Source organism: Rousettus aegyptiacus, unplaced genomic scaffold, assembly GCF_014176215.1.
Source record: "Rousettus aegyptiacus isolate mRouAeg1 unplaced genomic scaffold, mRouAeg1.p scaffold_m13_p_3, whole genome shotgun sequence".
NCBI lineage: Eukaryota > Metazoa > Chordata > Mammalia > Chiroptera > Pteropodidae > Rousettus > Rousettus aegyptiacus.
This window is the reverse complement of record NW_023416306.1, coordinates 32,261,498-32,278,903: the sequence shown is the minus strand read 5'-3', so window position 1 is coordinate 32,278,903 and position 17,406 is coordinate 32,261,498. Positions and strand designations below refer to the sequence as shown.

General features: G+C 43.2%; 1 protein-coding gene across 5 annotated transcripts in view; it reads left to right on the top strand.

Moving 5' to 3' along the window:
* The first annotated feature begins 3,643 nt into the window (after positions 1 to 3,643).
* Positions 3,644 to 17,406, top strand: part of DAPK1 (death associated protein kinase 1) — a 160,396-nt gene continuing 146,633 nt past the window's right edge. The window contains exons 1-3 of one of the 5 annotated variants that reach the window (XM_036218129.1): positions 3,644 to 3,729; positions 4,870 to 5,039; positions 6,358 to 6,405. In XM_036218129.1, the coding sequence (XP_036074022.1) occupies positions 4,978 to 5,039; positions 6,358 to 6,405 (110 nt within the window). In that variant the 5' untranslated portion in view covers positions 3,644 to 3,729; positions 4,870 to 4,977. Of the gene's footprint in view, positions 3,730 to 3,813; positions 4,012 to 4,403; positions 4,424 to 4,869; positions 5,040 to 6,357; positions 6,406 to 17,406 lie in introns of those variants that run through there. The other 4 variants (XM_036218128.1, XM_036218130.1, XM_016130226.2 and 1 more) reach the window with 4 other exon arrangements.

The window sequence follows — 17,406 nt, the reverse complement described above, 5'->3', positions numbered from 1 at the left end:
AGAAAACTACGTAGAAGAGGTTACTTGGTTAGGAATTGTGACTCTTGTGTGACAGCTACCCAGGCAACCTTGCAGCAAGAAAAGCAGGAAACTAACTATCCTGGCCTCATTCTCCTCTCTTCTACTTGACTTCATGCCAGATTTTCCCACTGGCCAAATGGACCAGGAGCCAAAGGACAAGGAACTTAGTTAGAATAATCTTACAGCTCAGCCTACTTATTTGTAAGGGTGAAGAAGTATACAGAAAGTAAATCTAGAGAAGCAAATGGATTTTATCTGACATAATCACACTTGAATGGAATTGTCTCTCTGTTCATCAGTCTTCATCACTAGATTGGATTCCATGAGGACAGAGAATGTTTCTTTTATCTCTAGCATCTAATATAAACTAGGTAATAAATGCTTGTTGATTGACTCAGAGAACATGGTGGATTGGATATTACTTGGAGGACTGTACTTTCTGAGCTTGCCAAATGCTTTCTGGAATCCAGAGGAAAATGGAGAGTAGAGTGAGCTCTATAATTTTTGTTGTCTGACAAAAAAAGATACATTAGTTGGTCAAGAGAGGCAAGTTCTCTTAGCAGTCAGTGCTGGAAGGAACTGGAATTAGTCATGTGACCACCTATACAAATAACTAATTTATAGTTATTTGAAGATTAACTGTATAATGGGCAATATCTTCAACAGGAAAACCATGGGTGCAGAAACATACTTCACAAGACTATTTAAAAATATTGGTCCATTTTGATTGATCTAAGAATATCTTGCCCCCCTGAAATGATTAAGCCTTAGGCTTCAAACGTGACACCCTAAAAAATCTCCAGTTTGGTCCTCTTCTCTCATTTGTCAATAGATGAAAAAGACCAACTGATAAATTCAGATGCACTGAGGGACAATGTATTCATTAAAGGGCAGAAACCTGGGTCCCTGGATACTATGTGGAGCCCTCTCTCCATCCCCTGCAAAAATCTGTGCTGAGACCAAGAAACAAACTTAATCTGTCAAAACTCTGAGATGTGTTAGGTTTTTTAGCACTCGGTATCTTACCCTGACTAATAACAGATATAAAATAATGTTCTAAATTCTACATTTGGGTTTGTTTTCTATGCTATCACCATGATTATCATAATCTATTATATATATCAGTTATTTTCATGAAAGTCCTTTCCAGCTTGAATCTCATAATTTTAGGACTATGATACTGTTGTCTTCCACTTGAGAGATGTCCCTTAGAGCCCTTCTTGCTTAGAACATGATGAGAAATATAATACCAACATTCTGTGCATTTTATAATGTATAGAGCCTTGTTTCGTGCTTGTGTCTTTAGATTCTTCCAACTATTCTGAGGAATATATGTGTCTATTATTATCCCCATGTTGCAGGTGATAAAAGTGAGACTAAGAAGTTTAAGTATAAAGTGGAAAAAACAACCAATTTATAGTTATTTGAAGATTAAGCAAGAGAATAATTTAGTCTTCTTGGAAACTGGTACATGTTTCAAGGTAATTTTCCTACTTTTTTTGTAACTTTCTTATAAGTTATCTATTGCTGTGTAACAAAAATATTAACAATTATGTTCTGCTTACAAAACTTGAGCTATAAAGACACGGATAGCTGGGGTTGGGGGTAGGGCTGGAACAGCCGGCTTCCTTGGGCTTCTCTCCTTTTTGTGGTTTTTCTACATGGCAGCCCTGAGGGAACCATGGTAGCTTAATGAGTGAAGAGAACAATACAGTGTGCAAGAGTGACAGAGAGAGAGACAGATAGACAGATAGACAAGCAGACTGTCAGAAGCTCTAAAAGTCTTATGACTAGGTCTTGGAAGGACATTCCATTGTGTCACTTTCACCACATTTTTCTTAGAAGCAAGCCACTAGGGCCAACTCGTATCCATGGGAAGAGGAACTAGACTCCACTACTTCTTGATTGAATTTTTGGCATGTTTTTCAACTTCTGCATTTTTATTCTCTAAAATGCTTGCCTAAATTAAGTGCAGACATGAAGCTCTGGGGTAAGTTAAATGACACATCCAAGATCATTCAGCTGTTAACTTATTCCACCAATACGAGGCCCAATTTTGTGACTCTCAAGTTCATGCTCTTTTTCACTACCCCGGAAAAGCTCCTGTGATCAGTGAGTGGAATAGGGTAGAGAAGACATGCTAGTTCCCAAATAGAGCCAATTCTTTTCATTGCCTTGGGAAATACACATTTATTTTGCAGGGAAAGTATCCATAAAGCAGTCATCCATAAGCACTTTCCAAGTTTCCCCCCAACATCTGTGTTTTAATTTTTTTTCTAACAGATGTATTCATTTGCATTTCTCCCAAATGAATCACTTTTTTGTTGTTATTTTTGACTGTTTTTCTCACCTCCCAAGATCTTTTTGTATTAATTATCAAACCCACCCCTTAGGTTCATACCACCTCCCAATTGGGAACCTTCTCTTGATTCCATCACTGTGAATGTGCGCCCTTCCTGTGGGCCATTAAATGAAATGTCCTTTGAGAGGAGAATGTGACATAAGGTCTGAGGGGCACTTTTTTTTTTTTTTTGAGAGGACAAAATTTCTAAGGTTGAAATTTTCTGTTGAACCAAAGAGGGTTTAAATCATTCCATTGTAGAAAATCTGGGAATCTGAACAATGCTGTGGATTTGAAACCTCAGAGATCTCACAGATCAGTTTTTGTAATTCTAGGCAGCAAGATAAATTTCCCTGTAGGAGCTTTTCCCTTGGGAATCTCCAAAAGTCCCTACAGGGAACCATCCTTTGTGTTTCCCACATCCAAAGGCTTGGTGGAAACATGGAGTAAAATGTAGAGAATGGATTAGGGCTCCCCACTAGATATGGGTTCTCTGTGTATGTATATTAGTTCAGCCCACAAAAACATAACACAAGCCACGCTGATACTGTTGTATTTTCGAATAGCGGTAGAAAGTAAAAGTGAAATTAATTTTAATAATATATTTTATTTAACCTAATATATTCAAATCACTACCATTTGAACATGAAGTTAATATAAAAACATTGAGATATTTTTCAGTCTTATTTCCATACAAGGTTATGGACTCTGATGTGTATTTACACTTACTGCACACCTCATTTCAACTCATCCATAGCCAGTATTGTATTGAGCAGCACACATATACCCGTGGTTTCTGTTGCTTCATTGGGTCTCTGATACCTCAACCCTTTCTTCTCTGGTTGCATACCTTCTTATAGTTCAGGTATCAGCTTGAAACACCTCTCCCGGAGAGGAACCCACTCCTTCCCCGTCATTCTCTATCCCATTATCCTGTTTTATTGTCTCGATAGCTCCGATCTCTTCTAAAATAATCTTATTAGTTTGCTTATGTCTTCTCCACCAGAATGTAAGTATCATCCGGCAGGGATTTTTAACAATCTATTTTGGTCTTGGTGATTTCCCCTCGCGGAGCACACAGTCCCTGGCACACGGCCGGCGTTCAAACACTTTTTCGGCTCGAAGAAAACGCATTTCTCTGGAAGCCAGCCAAAGCGGGCAGCGTAGCGTCATGTCACGGGTGGGGTGCCACGTTGCGCAGGGCTGCGTTGAGTACCCTCACGGCGTGGGTGTGGGGTGAGTGGGTGTGTGCGGGGTGTGCGCGGTGTGCGCGGTAGAGCGCGCCCTCGAGCCGGGAGCGCTGAGCAGGGAGGAGCACCGAGCGCGGAGCACAACCCGCAGCGCCGGCCAAGCTAGGCAGCTAGGAGGTGGGTGGGCCGTACCGCCAGCCCGCCCGCGGGGTCCCCATTGGTCGCCTGCCGGTCGCCGGCCGCCCTCCGCCCGGAAGCCGGCGAGGAGCCGAGGGGCTGCTCCGGAGCCCGAGCGGGAGAGCCCGGCTGACCCGACGCCGGGGCGGACGCGCGGGGTCCGCGACCTCAACCCGCTCGCTCCCCGCGATCGCGGCGCTGCCCCGCTCGTCTCCCGCGCTGGCGCCTGCGTTCGGCCTCCGACAGCGCTCCGGAGGGACCCGGGCAGCTCCGGGCGCCCGGGTGAGTGGCCGCGCGCGGCTCCCCGGCTTCTCCCCGGCCCCGCCGCCCGCTTTTGCTTCTGCGGCCGCGGCGCGGCGCGGCGGGGTTTGCATGGGCAGCGCCCTGGGCCATCGGGAAGGCCAGGGCGGGGAAACTTGTTTGTGGGGAGAAGTGGGATCGCTGCCAGGGGGCGCCCCCAGCCCCGCGGGCCGGGTAGGAACAGGTGGCGCGGGCCGGGCCGGGCGCTTTGTGTCAGGGCGCGGAGATCGGCAGCAGGCGGCCGCGCCTCCCTCGGCCGCTCCCTTCGCTTCCCTCCCCTGCTCTCCCGGGCGGCCGCACGCCGCCGGGTCGGCCGGGTAACGGAGCGGGAATCGCCAGGAATGTGCCTCTGGGGACTGCCTGGCTCGAGGGAGGAGAGGAGGTGGCCGCGGAGGTGCGGGAGCCGAGAGGTGGCGCGGGGGCTGCACCGCCCGCAAGCTGGAGAGGGGATGCTTCCAGCGATGCGCGTTCCGCCCGGGCAAGCGCTTCATTCTTCCGCGGCGCCCCTGGAGATGGGGAGCTGGGTGGGCGTGTGTGCAGAGAAAGAGGAGCTGGGGAGGCCAGTTACCTCCGGAGCCGGTTCTGATCGGTGCAGAGAGCCTGCTTTCGGGGTCGTGGACCTTGGGGTGCCGTTGTGCCCGGCTCCACGCGCGCCAGTGATGTGGGTCTGGGGGCCTCCCTGGCCCAGATTTAACAAAGGGTGCTCCTCTCCACCCGGCGGGAGGGGCAGCTCCGGAGAAGTGGTCTTCAGTAACGGGTCTTAGCTCTGAGGAGGTCTACCTCCTTTTTGAATTGTCATTTTATGTGTATTATTGCCTTTTTTCATATTTTTTCTTAAAGAACTGGAGACTGATGCATGAGGGGCCCACGGAGGCGCAGGAACGGTGGTGATGGTTTGGGAAGCGGAGCTGAAGTGCGCTGGGCATTGGTGAGGAGTGACAGTTTATCATGACCGTGTTCAGGCAGGAAAACGTGGATGATTACTACGACACCGGCGAGGAACTTGGCAGGTACAGGGGGTGCCAGAGGCGCACGCTACTGGGTTATGGGAATGCATAAGATTGGGGGGCAGTGGGCGGTGAACAAATGCAGTTTGAATGAGGCATCTCCCTTTCCTTTCCGGGAGATGCGCAAATTATAGGGAAAAAGAGTTACAAACCCAGAAAGGGCTAAGGACCAGAAATATACTACCTTCTCCAAGGGAGTGGGGGTGGGGAGGCAGTTTCAGTGTTAGATTATGATGCAAAATATATTGATCCAAGACCCTTGGACAAGAACAGGTTGAATTGTCTGCAGTAACTTGTCAGCTTTTGTCCTTCCTACACAACAAGGCAAACGCTAAAATGTAATTGCAACTGGAAATGAGCTCTCATGTGAGATTTAAACAGGGGATACTAACTAATTAATAGGCTTGCAAAATCTTCCTACTTTCCTTTTTTTCTGAAATGTCAGGGTAACATGCACAAGTATTGGTAGGTCTTAAATTGGAGACTTGCCAGATGTTGATGTTGGGCTTGGATTTTGAAACTTCCTGGAATCGGGAATTTAATTACCCAGTTGGTATTAGTGGTGGCTTTGGTTTCATTCCCAATGTTAAATTTTTAACAAATCAGTGAGTGAGAGTCTAATATGGCTATCTGGATTCAGAGCCTATCCATTGCTGGGGGAACTGTGATTCTGAGTGTAAAGTCTTTCAGTTTCTAGGTGAATAGATTTCTTTGGGGGCATCTAAGGGCTGAATTGGTTTCCCCTGGACTGGGTATTTGACAGTTTGTTGAGCTCTGGCCTAACTATAGCAGAAAACTCAGTTTTCAGACCTAAATTTAAATTCAACATCTGGAATTTGACTGCAGTGTATTTGTACTCTGAGTAAAGTACACAAAAGAATCTTTAAACAAACAAACAAAAAACTATGTATTGACTCATACATGTATCAAAATATGTATTTTTCCACATACACCTGATGTCCTGATACAAAGCTTCCTTTTACTTCATGAAAAGGAAATTCACAAATACCCACACCCTAGATTACCTAATGAAAATTATGAAAGTTGAGCTTACCTAAAATATTTTATGAATCAAAGAGTGTAGAATGCAAGCAGTTTTAAAAAAGTTTCTGTAACAGCGTATTTCTGTATATGTTTAGTATTGACTGAGAACACTGGTTTAGGAATTGCTCAGTATATATTGGAGATTTACTAAGCAAGGAAGAAGGAAAACCCTCAAAAATAATTTTTCATGGTTATGTTTAAGACTAAGGTTTAAGAGTATGTGGTTGAAATACTTGGTTTAACTAGAATTTAATCACTTTATCCCCATGGTTTTCAGGAAGATGAGTGATATATGGAGTTCTCCTTTGGAAGTCAGGGGAAAAAGGTGAAAAAATATATTTTAATTCTCTTTGTATAGTATGACCTGATTTTATAAATTATGTTATAACAAGAGATGATTAAAATTAGGTTAGATGATGGCTTTGTTAATTAAGTATACTGACCTTATTTTCATTAAGATTTTTTGGTAGTGTTGTGAGAAAGAAAAAAAAAAAAAATGAGGCCTCCCTATGGCTGGCCCAGGGCATTTGTGATCTTATTTTGTGGATGTGATGACAGTCTTCTGCCTCTGCCCTGGGGAATGGTTTGCAAATTTGTCACTAGCATCTCGCTTTGATTTTGGCTCTGTCTACACTTCTGTGTGTGTGTAACTTTCTCCCTATACAAGACTAATTGACAAATTGTTTTTTGAATACTTTAATTTATGTGACCTATGAATTTGAAAGAAGTGCTCTGAAAAATTAAGAGTTGGGGATTTTTAAAATGAAAGTATATGTACCCATCTAGCTGCTGTATCTTTTGGTTTTGCTAAAAATGGGTTAAATGGTTGGTTTTTAAAAGTTTTTTTAAGTCCTGTGATTTTTATGTCTGCCTTGGAGATAGCCACTTCCTGAAAACAAATCCTAACATAAGAAAGACAAATAGGAAAAATACTGCTTCATGTGTCACAGAGAAGATTGGGAGTGGAGGCAGGAGTTTAGTGGCAGAAAATGGAATGGACAGATCGTAAACACAAAAGCAAGGTTATACTAAGCAGTGAGTTATACATCTAGATTTAAAGCTTTATCTACATACTGCATTCAGTGTTCATCTAAATAAATGTACTGAGACAATGTCCACAACTAGAGCAGGGAAGGTAGGTTTTTGAACAAGTAGAATACAGTATTATTACTATTATTATTATTATTATTATTATTATTATTTCACTTTTAGGAAAACAGAATATGTCTGTTGGAGGATGAGTATGTGGGTGTGTCTGTGTGTCCGGGTCTGTCTGTCTTTGTGTTTTTATATGTGTCTGTATGGACTGCCCAGGACAGCTATAAAAGCTCTCTGTCAGCTCTAAAGAACTTCATCGAGTATTGATTGTTGCAGTAGCAATAGAGCAGACAGACCACTGGACCAAAATCATCTTGGTCCAAAATCATCTCTGCATCTTGCTAGCTTTATAACCTTGAACAAGGTCACTTACCCTCCCTGACCCTCAGGATCTTCAGCTATAAAATGAGAGGCCCAGTGCTTATTTCATGGCTGTTGTGACAACCAAGTAATCTAACACATGTAAAAGTATTTTATCAGCAGTAAAGTGTTAAACAAATATAGATATCATCTGTAGGACCGTCTGAGACATGGAGTGTTCCAGGCAGTCTCATAACTTGGCTGGCAACTCAACATTCTTTTAAGTATCTCTTTACCACTTTTGGGAAGGGAGGACCTCTGGGAAAAGGATCATAGGGAGATGCATTGCTACCAACACTTGGCCTCTCCTCTCTGATTCCGAATAATGCTGCTCTGGCCTTGAACTTGCATACTTAAGTGAATGGACCATCATCTTTAAAAGAATGTTTGCTGACCTATGTTGACTCCAGGAGGCCCCCTAGGATCTCACCTTCTACCCCAGGAGGTGGAACAAAGCACTGCTTCTTTCACAGGTAGTAGTCTCTGGGAAGAGTTCTTATAAATGCAGATTTCTTCATCTGCTGTTATGCTTGGGTCGTTTTAATGCCCTAAGGTGCCTGAGCATCTCTTATCAGTTGGCACTTGGGGCAGCTGCAGGCTGACTTGTCCCACCATTGGGCTCCGCTTACACCCTTGGCGGAGGTTCAGCGTAACATGTGAGCCTTCTGGGCACCTTTCCTGAGTGCCTGGCCTTCTTTTCTCTTCTGCTGTCTGACCTCACATGATCTCAAGACCTGAGTCCCACCACCTGAATATATGCCTCCATGACGCTTTCTCTCTTTTAGGAGCCAAATGACTTGTGTCTGAAGCACTCCACTGGTCCATAACCACAGACTGCCTTATGCCATGCTCCATCCTTGCTTTGTGTTAGTATTATCTTTGTATTGCTTTTATAGTCAGCTTGAAAGTTCCTTCAGGTGGTCTTTTCTTCTCCAGGGTGTGCAGTATGCTGCATAATACCAGGCAAAGTTTGATCGATGCTTGAATGAGTTAATGCAAGTTGGCAGGTGCAGTATTGAGACCAAAGTGGGAACTGAAGATGCAAATGGTGATGCAGATGCTGTTGCTGATAGAGAGGCAGTGTTCAGTGTGGTTCAGCCGCAGCATACTCATTTGGAAAATAGGGAATCAGCTACCTTTGCAGGATGTTGTGAGAATTAGAGACAATGGATGAAAACATCTAACACAGTCACTGCCTAAGATATTGTTTTTAATAACCTGTTTTCCCCATCACAGCATTTACCACATTGTATAGTTATTACTTATTTGATTATCTGCTTTCTTCACAGGTTGTCACAGGGTTGCAACCTCGAACTTATTCATCATTTTTATCTCTAATGCCTAATTAATGCATGACACTTACTAGGTGCTCAGTAAATGCTTGCTGATTAAATGATTAAATTAAATGAATAGATGTAAAGCGCACATACACACACACACGTGTGTGTGTAAATATGTATATATGTATGTGTGTGTGTGTATATGTGTACATATATATATACATATATATATCCCTCAATAAATAATGACTCCGGTGGAGATGAACTTAGGACATGAAAGGCTGCAGCTCATAAAATAAATAAAAGCTGCTTTGCTTTTGCATTCTCTGTGGCCGAACAGTAATATGCACAGCAGCCAAAATTTCTGATCACAAGACCCCTTTAAACAAAACAAGGTTAACATTAAATATTTAACATTGGCTTGGGTGGTCTCTGGAAACTAATAATTCAGTTTTAGGGCATTCGCATTTTGGCATAAACTCTTTAGGCATTGTAATTGAAGTAGGGAATGGTAAGAACCCCTGACAGTCCTAGTCCCTTGTACATCTTTCACTTGGTTCGCTGTGGACTGCAGGAGCGAGTCCTGAGAATTCTGGCATTCCCCTGTGGGTGGACGGAGGAGAGATTTCCCGGCGTGGGAAATGTAGGCCCGTGAAGTCGACTAGTGAGAGCATCCTGTAGGACTGCGCTGAATGTGATTTTTCTCTTTGCCTCTTTGCTCCCGCGGGCCCTCAGGTATTTCCTCTGGTTGGAAAGGCTGCAAAGTTTTAGAGAGATAAAGTTCAAGTATATGTATTAGAGGTAACAGTCAGTGATTTTTAAATTCTCTACCTAATAATAGTCTTCTAGGATGTGAAGGGAGGGCTCGACAGTGGTAGTGAGTGGCAGTTTGGCTGAATGCTTGCTTGTTTGCTAGCACTGGGAATGCATCTCTGGACCACCCAGCAGATGTAATTTAGGAACCTAGAGTGGCAAGGGTCTAATTAATGGAGAAATCAAGGAGCATTAAGGCTGACTTCTTGGTCTCCCTATGGCCTTTTATCCTAACCTTGTGTCTTTTTTTTTTTTTTTTTTGTAATGTTTTGTTAAATTTTTCAATTACAGTCGATATACAATATTATGTTTCAGGTGTTCAAAACAGTGATTAGACATTTATATAACTTACGAAGCGATCACTACAGTAAGTTTAGTACCCATCTGACACCACTAAGCTTGTTTCTTACCCAGCCGCTGAGGAGCCTTAAGGCTCATAACACTGTCACGCCCCTGCAAAGCTGTGAAAAACACATGCAATAAGCTTATGGAAATGGATGCTCAGATGAATTTCAGTAATTACATATATTGGTTATAGCTGGAGAGGTAACATTGTCAGACATATCCTCTTGTCTCCCAGCAAAATTGTAATCCCTAAAGGCAGAGACTGTTTCCTTCCAGGTAGGGTGAGGGGAAAGAATCCACCTGGAAGATGAGGCACAAACGTGTGCTGCTGGATTCCTTTGGAGATGGGATGTATGTGGGGAGGGGTGGGGGGCGGGGCAAGGCCTAAGCTGTGAGTGACAAGGTTAAGGTTACATGGTCTGATCTGGCTTTCTGCTAGGAAATGTGTTATGAATGTTCGCCACTAATTCTCCCGAAATGCTGTGTGTACCTCACCTATCCAGGCTTTTTGATCTCACTAGTCAACCTTGTGAGCCTGCAATCCTCCCTTCAAAGAGAAAATACCTCAAGAAGTCTCTCCTTAGTAGAAACTTAATTCTAATCAGGAGACAAAGAAAGCCACATACTGGTGGAAGGCTTCTGTTGGTCAAAGGCCACCCAGAGACCCTTAGGCATCCAGACCTTGAAGAGACCAGAGTTCTCAGCATGTCCCCCTTCTCATTACATTCAGCTGATGCTCAGACATGTCAAGTGTCTTTCTCAAGGCCACTGGTTAGTAGGTAGCCAAGAGATGGGCCGAGAATCTTGGCAGGCTGTTTTATTATGTTCTCCACACTACTTAGGGTTGGGCAATTCTCCTTTTTTGGAAGCCCAATAAAGTTGACCTTTAAGAGAGGTGATTTGGGCAGCCATCTAAGACTAATACATTTTAACATCTTGCATCAGAGAGGATGGTTAGGAGTAACTGGTAACCATTTCACACAAGGTTTTCATTTCTACCTGAGCCAGAGGCTGCCCCTTGGACCTCAGAATTCGCACAGGCACTTTACTACACACAGGACTGTCTTTCCTTTTCCAAGTGGCTTGTGCCCCACGGTTAAGAATGGTCTTAGTGTGTGGCATAGTCTTACCCGAGTCTCAGAGTTAATAGTTTAGCTTTTCAGAAAGTTCACAGAACACTTTCATTATTATTTAACTTTTGAGTAATGTGATGTGTACAAAAGAGTCTTGGCTCTGCCTGGTAGGCCACCCACTAAAAGACAGTTTTTCATTTCATTAAGCATCACTAGTCTGGTTTAGGGTAAGTGTTTGATTGTTTGAGACTATGTGAAAATTAATACTTAATTGTTCTGCTTTGGTTTGTTGTGGTAAATTATCAAAACAGAATCATCATCTCTCAGCCTTGAAGGAGATTATATGGAAGTATAATTATTTATAATAAATCCAATTTATCACTTTGTCAACATTCTAAATGAATACCTTTACATGTGCAGTTAGGAGAGAATGGAGAAAAAAGATTGACATTTGGTTTTTCTACATCTTCTAACTAAAACGAGTTTAAAATAGCTTTGTCTAACTCGTAAACTTTTATCAGGTAAAACAAAAAGTGTAGTTATACCCTAAGTCTAGGTTTAATGTGCGAGGAGGGTTTTTTACAATGAAAAAGTCTAAAACCCAAAGTAGTTTGTGTCTTATTTTCACTTCTAGTCCAAAACAAAAGTCATGTGCTAGTAACTAATCTCTGGTGATGGCTGACAAGTGTGATCCTTAGTGACTCTTGTTTATCACTTCTGTCTCTTCGGTGATGTTGAGAGCTAGTGTGGCTTACAGATCACACTGCAGTCATTTAAGTATAATGTTGCTTACCTCTGAGAAGTGACCATGGGGTTTTCCCCTTATTGTCCTACTTGTCAACATTTCAATTATGAACTTGAGAAATGTTATTCAGTAACCTAATGTACATTCAGAGATATCAGGAGGGGAAAGAGAGGGAGGAGAATGTTGTCGATTTTTTTTTCCTCATTGTAAACACAGTCAACTTTTGATGAAAAGCATAATGTTCGAACAAATAAATGCTGTAAACTGTGGATCTCTGGTGTTTGAAAAGTTTATCTTGATGATGCTTACTTATAGTCATATGCCCGATGGTTTTTGCCTGGGAAACTTGGCTCTGAGTATGGACTCTAGGGACACATTTTATTTTCTGTTAAAACTATCTGTTTGTTATTTAGATATAATGTAACGATAGGGGCTGGCTATTACATATCTCAAGTACAGCTGATATTGTAAGTTTTAGCCTTCAAGGAGTGAGCCGATTTCCATTTTTGCCCGTTGTTAAATAGTTCTTTCTATATAGTTCATTGTCAGAAAATGGTACCTTTGAAACTATGCAAACTTTCCCTTTTTAACCAGTCCTCCATGCTCTTGTTCCTGGCCCCTCAGTGTAGAGTTTTCTAGTTGAAAAAGCAATGTAGGGAAATAATCAATGCCTCATTTTATTTTATTTTTATTTTTATTTTTGGTCCCATCATGAAAAGGATTAGCTTTTCCTCTGAGTTGCCTGTGTGTGTCTGTCTATGACCAGACTGTAAACGCAGGGGGGTAGATGTGACTTGGGTGAGGCAAGAAAAAGTGACAGAGGAGTACGCTGGCACAAAGAGTGGCTTGGGGGAGAGGAGGGCAATTATAATGTTTCTGTTTTCCGAGAAGTCCTGAATCTGTACGGAGCTCAGTTTTTTTTGTTTTTTTGTTTTTTTTTTTTTCTTTTTCTTTTTTTGCCATTTGTGGCTTATGGGTAAGCAGTAGAAATATGTATCTCTGGGAAAGTGATGAAAGGCTGCAACATTTTGAGCGTAATATTTAATAGGCTGGGAATGACAAGCTGCTTCGCTTTACAAAAACAAGGCTATGGCATTGTAGGTATATGAATACTGTGGAGAATAGACTTTTAACAGCCAACTGCTGAGATGGCCGAATTGCCCATGATACACAGAAGACCTGTCCTTAGAAATTTGGTAAGCCAAAAAGTGCTAAGAAGTTATTTGCTATCTTACAGATACTCTTTTATTGGTATCTAAATCAATATAATTGAAAGCAGAGCCTGCCAGGGGTGTCTACTGTACACCTGGGAAGTGAATTTAGAAAGTTGTCTTTAAATGTTGTCTTCACCACATGGCAACTTAGTGGAAGTTTCCCACTTCACTATCAGCACTTCATCAGCTCCTCTGGCTTCAGGTAACCATGGGTTTGCTTCCTTCCCCACCACAGCCTTTGGAGCAGCCCCCTTCCTGGCCGGTCACTCCACTCTGCAGACCGGAAGTGCAGTGGCCCCAGCGTGCTCAGGACCAGGCCTGGTTGACATAAAGCACTGCCGTTCTTTTTTTTCTCCCTGACATCACCTTTTCCACATTGTGCAGTCAGAATGAAGTGGAATCCTCGCCTGTCATCCATTTGGTGGTGAACTTGTAAAACGACTGCTTGGGGCTCTGTTCTTGGCATCTCTTTGCACTGTAATTCAAACAAGTTCGGGATAAACGGGAGGTATTTAGGTTTTTTCCATGTAGAATTGATAACGGCTTGCTCCACGCATGGTGATATATTCCCCTTCATGGTAGAGCTTCAGCAGCTGATTCAATCATTTGGGGAGGAAGTGAATAAGTACAAGTGGAATCGTTTCTAGGATGAAGTGTTATCAGCCTGCATTTTCCGTCCCACCCTTCCTTTGGCACAGAGAGCTAGGAATGCTGGCGTATATGGCCGTGGACAGGCGAGATAAGCTTAATGGTGGTATGGAAGGCCTTCGGTTTTGCTCATTGTTGTTTGGGAACAGAATGAGTATACCTGTTTTATGAATATTACTAATTAATGTGGACCGGCCTTTGGAGGCCTCATGTTCAGAAGCAACATTCTCTTTAATACAGATAATTAAAACAAAAACAAAAACAAAAACAAAACTACATCAGAGAGAAGTTATAACCTGGAGAAATAAGAAGCAAATGTGAAATGACCTGGGCAGTTTCAGCCCACAGCCTTCTCCTCAGCATGTCCACTAAGAAGGCTCTTTTTCTTAGTTCCTGCATCCCTTAACAATTTGGATTAAGTAGCTGGCCACTTTGTATTGTATTCTTTTACAGTTAGTTTATGCATGTGATCCTTGGCTCTCTCTATGGGCTACAAATTTTCTGCTAGTAGAGAACATGGCTTTCTGTGTCTCTTCTGTTGAGCAGGAGTAAGTGAAGCACACAGTAGGCCTTGTTTATTTGCCTTATGAAGACACATATCTAGAAATTAGAATATGGTTCAGAGCTTTGAACTCAAATCTCTGATCCCGCAATGTACTGTTATCTTGGGAAAGTCTCTTGACGTCTGTGAAACTGACTTTTCTCATCTATAAAATGGGGATAATGATACCTCATAAGGTTGTTGTGAGGTGTATGTAATATATGTAAAGTGGTTGGCCCAGTTCCAGGTACACAATAGGTGCTCAAGGAGTGGTGGCCCTTAACAAGTTAGGGAGAGGGCGTGAGAGAGGCAGAGACTGGGACTGTATAACATGCTTCTGAATCTATGTATCTGTTCATTCCTCATTTCCTTTCCCAGGAGAAGGATGAGGGAGAGAGCTCACTTCTCCCCAGTTCCACCCTCACTCTTTCTCTTCTTTTCTCTCTTCTCCTCTTGGGTGCAGCCCGCAGAGTGGGCTCATTCTGCCAAGTTTACTTTGTTTATCCGATCTGTGCTTTGAGGTGTGCCCGTACCATTCTGGTGGGCTCGGACTCAGGTCTCTGACCCAGGTTTATGTGCCGGGCACCCTCAGCAGACCCCATGAGAGTGTGGTAGATGATTTTTAGAGTTCCTGAGAAACAAATTAGCTAGGAATTTAGCTGTGCATTCAAAGGCTGCAGGAGACAGGGCTTTAAAGAACTGCCATTTTCAAAGCGCACCTGGATGCCAAGGGAAGAGGGCTGGAGAAGCTTATGTTAAAGAGGCTCCATTATGATGGAAAGAGATGCTTTCAGGGAAGCAAGGGCATCTAAAAGCTGCTTGACGGACAGCCAGGAACTAGCTGCTAAGTGAGAGAGCTGCTTTGAAATGCTTGGAGGGATGGTCTTGCTGGCGCTATCAGGAACCTGAGATGTGTCAGCATGCACATTTATGATTTGATACGGTGTACTTTTAAATTTGTGTGCCCGAAAAGTCATTGTCATTTTTCTAGCTGCTTTTTAAGTTAAAAAACCTTAATCTTAAGCGGCCAAATAAGACGCTACTTATTTGATCAGAGAAACAAATCGCCGATTTTTGTAACGCATGTTTATGGAGAAAGGAGCTGAAACCAGCGTGTAGGCCCCTGAGCTCCTGACCAAGATGAGCTTGCTACAGAATGCAAGATATTCGGCAGATCGGAGCCTCCGTTCGTTTCTGACACGTACTGATTTAAGATGTGAAAATGAGTGTTTGGCCAAGCCAAAATTGCCCGTGCCAAGAAAAGCCTATTAGGTTAGTAGCTGAAAGGCCGAATTGTTAGGGTTTACTTAATGGCGAGGCTGTGCCAGCTGCTGTGAGTAAGTGCCCACTTACACGTTCAAGTGCCCGTCCGTGTCCCCCTGGACTCTGGGGTCTTGTTTGTTCAAGGAACATGGCTGCCACACAAGAGGCCACTTTCAAAGGATGCTTCTTTATTCTTCAGGCCCATTTAGTGGATATCTTTAGTTTGTAAAAAGTAACATTAGGCGCTCACAAATTTTAAAAGGAAAAGGCGTGGAAATCGGGTCTATGAGGCGAGTTCAGGTGAAATACCAAGGAATGACAATATTAAACTATAGTCAACATAAATAGACTGTTAAATAAAACTATCATGGGAACCCTAATATTTGTCCATAGTTTGTCCATTCATCTATGGTTGGTTGGACATTAGAATGATATGGCACTTGCTGGGGTGTTGGGAAGAACCCTACATCTCAAAAAGTTTCTAATTCGGTAGGGTAGACAGACTTCGCACATCCAATGATAATAAGAAGTGAGAGAAATCAAGTGTGAAAAACTTTCTGGAATTCAAGCAAGGAGAGGTCATTCTGACTTGGAAGGTTTATTCGCTTATTCACTCATTCATTCAGATTCCTGTGGGACCATAAAGAAGTAAGGAGGTGAGTGTAGGAGCAGATATGTGTGTGCCTCTACCCGGGTAGTCCCTGGAAGAAACTGGAAATCAGACATGACAAAGGAGACAAGGAAACTTCAGATTTACTGGAAACCCATTCTAGACCAGGGGCTGAAGGTAGGAATTTAATCCACCTCTTATAGATGAGTAAACTGAAGTTCAGAAAGACCTCAGTCTTTAGAGGTCTTTAGATAGTGTATTTAAAGTGGTGGCAACCGTGGGGCTAAGATGTGTCTGGGAATTGGGCGATAGGCTGTGCAGTTCACTTTATGTCCTCTTCCTCTGTTCCCATCTCAGAAGGGAAATTTAAAGAACTCTCAAGCATTTAGCACAGGACCTGGCTCATACAATGTGTTCACGACCTGTTTCCTTTATTCCTCTAAACTAGGAGTTCTCGACCTCAGCACTAGTAACGATTTGGTCAGGATAATTCTTTGCAGTGGGGGTCCCGTGCACTGTACAATGCTTAGTGGGTTCTTGCCTCTACCCATTGGCTACCAGTAACACCCTCTCCCAACTGTGACAACCAAAATGTTTCCAGACATTGCTCAAAGTCTGTTGAAGGGCACCTCTGACTCATTAAGAACCACTGGGCTACAAGACCATGAAAGGGAAGTGTTGACTAATGGGCCTAGAGCTTGGAGCTGATAGTAGGCAGGGAGGATCCTGCACCCAGTGGGAAAGAAAATGCTCCAAAGGAAGATATTTACCTTGAGTGCCCAGAGCTGGGGAAGGAAGAGAGAAGGTGTGAGTGAGAGGTCTGGGCACTTGCTGTTTTAGTCTGACTTTTTTTTATGTGCTGTCCTGGGAGGGAACAGGTCTGCTGCGTCCCAGAGCACACACAATGATTAAGACCTAGAAAGGGCGCTCGTCAGACTTCCGGATGTTATTTGCCTGGTGTGAAAGGCACCCAAGGCTAACATCGCAGTTTCCGCTGTGCTCCTCCCTGCAGTGCAGGCTGCTGTGAGTCATGGCCCGGAGCTGGTTCCCATCACTGCCTGACCTCCGTCCACCCTGCCATGAACCGTGGCTGTCATCTTGATCTGATTTTAACCTGGTTTAATGACTGTGCTTTATTTCGTGCTGATTCCTAATTTTCAGTGAAAGCTAGATAACTCCTTACTTTTTATTTTCTTTTCATTCTTAGGCCCCCAGTATCTACCTTTACAGCAGGCTGAATAGTATAGCATATTGTGCGATCAGGGGGAGCCCATGTGGCTTAGTTATTACCTCACATATCCCCTCTTCCCAGCAGGGCTTCTATGGGTAGAAGGTC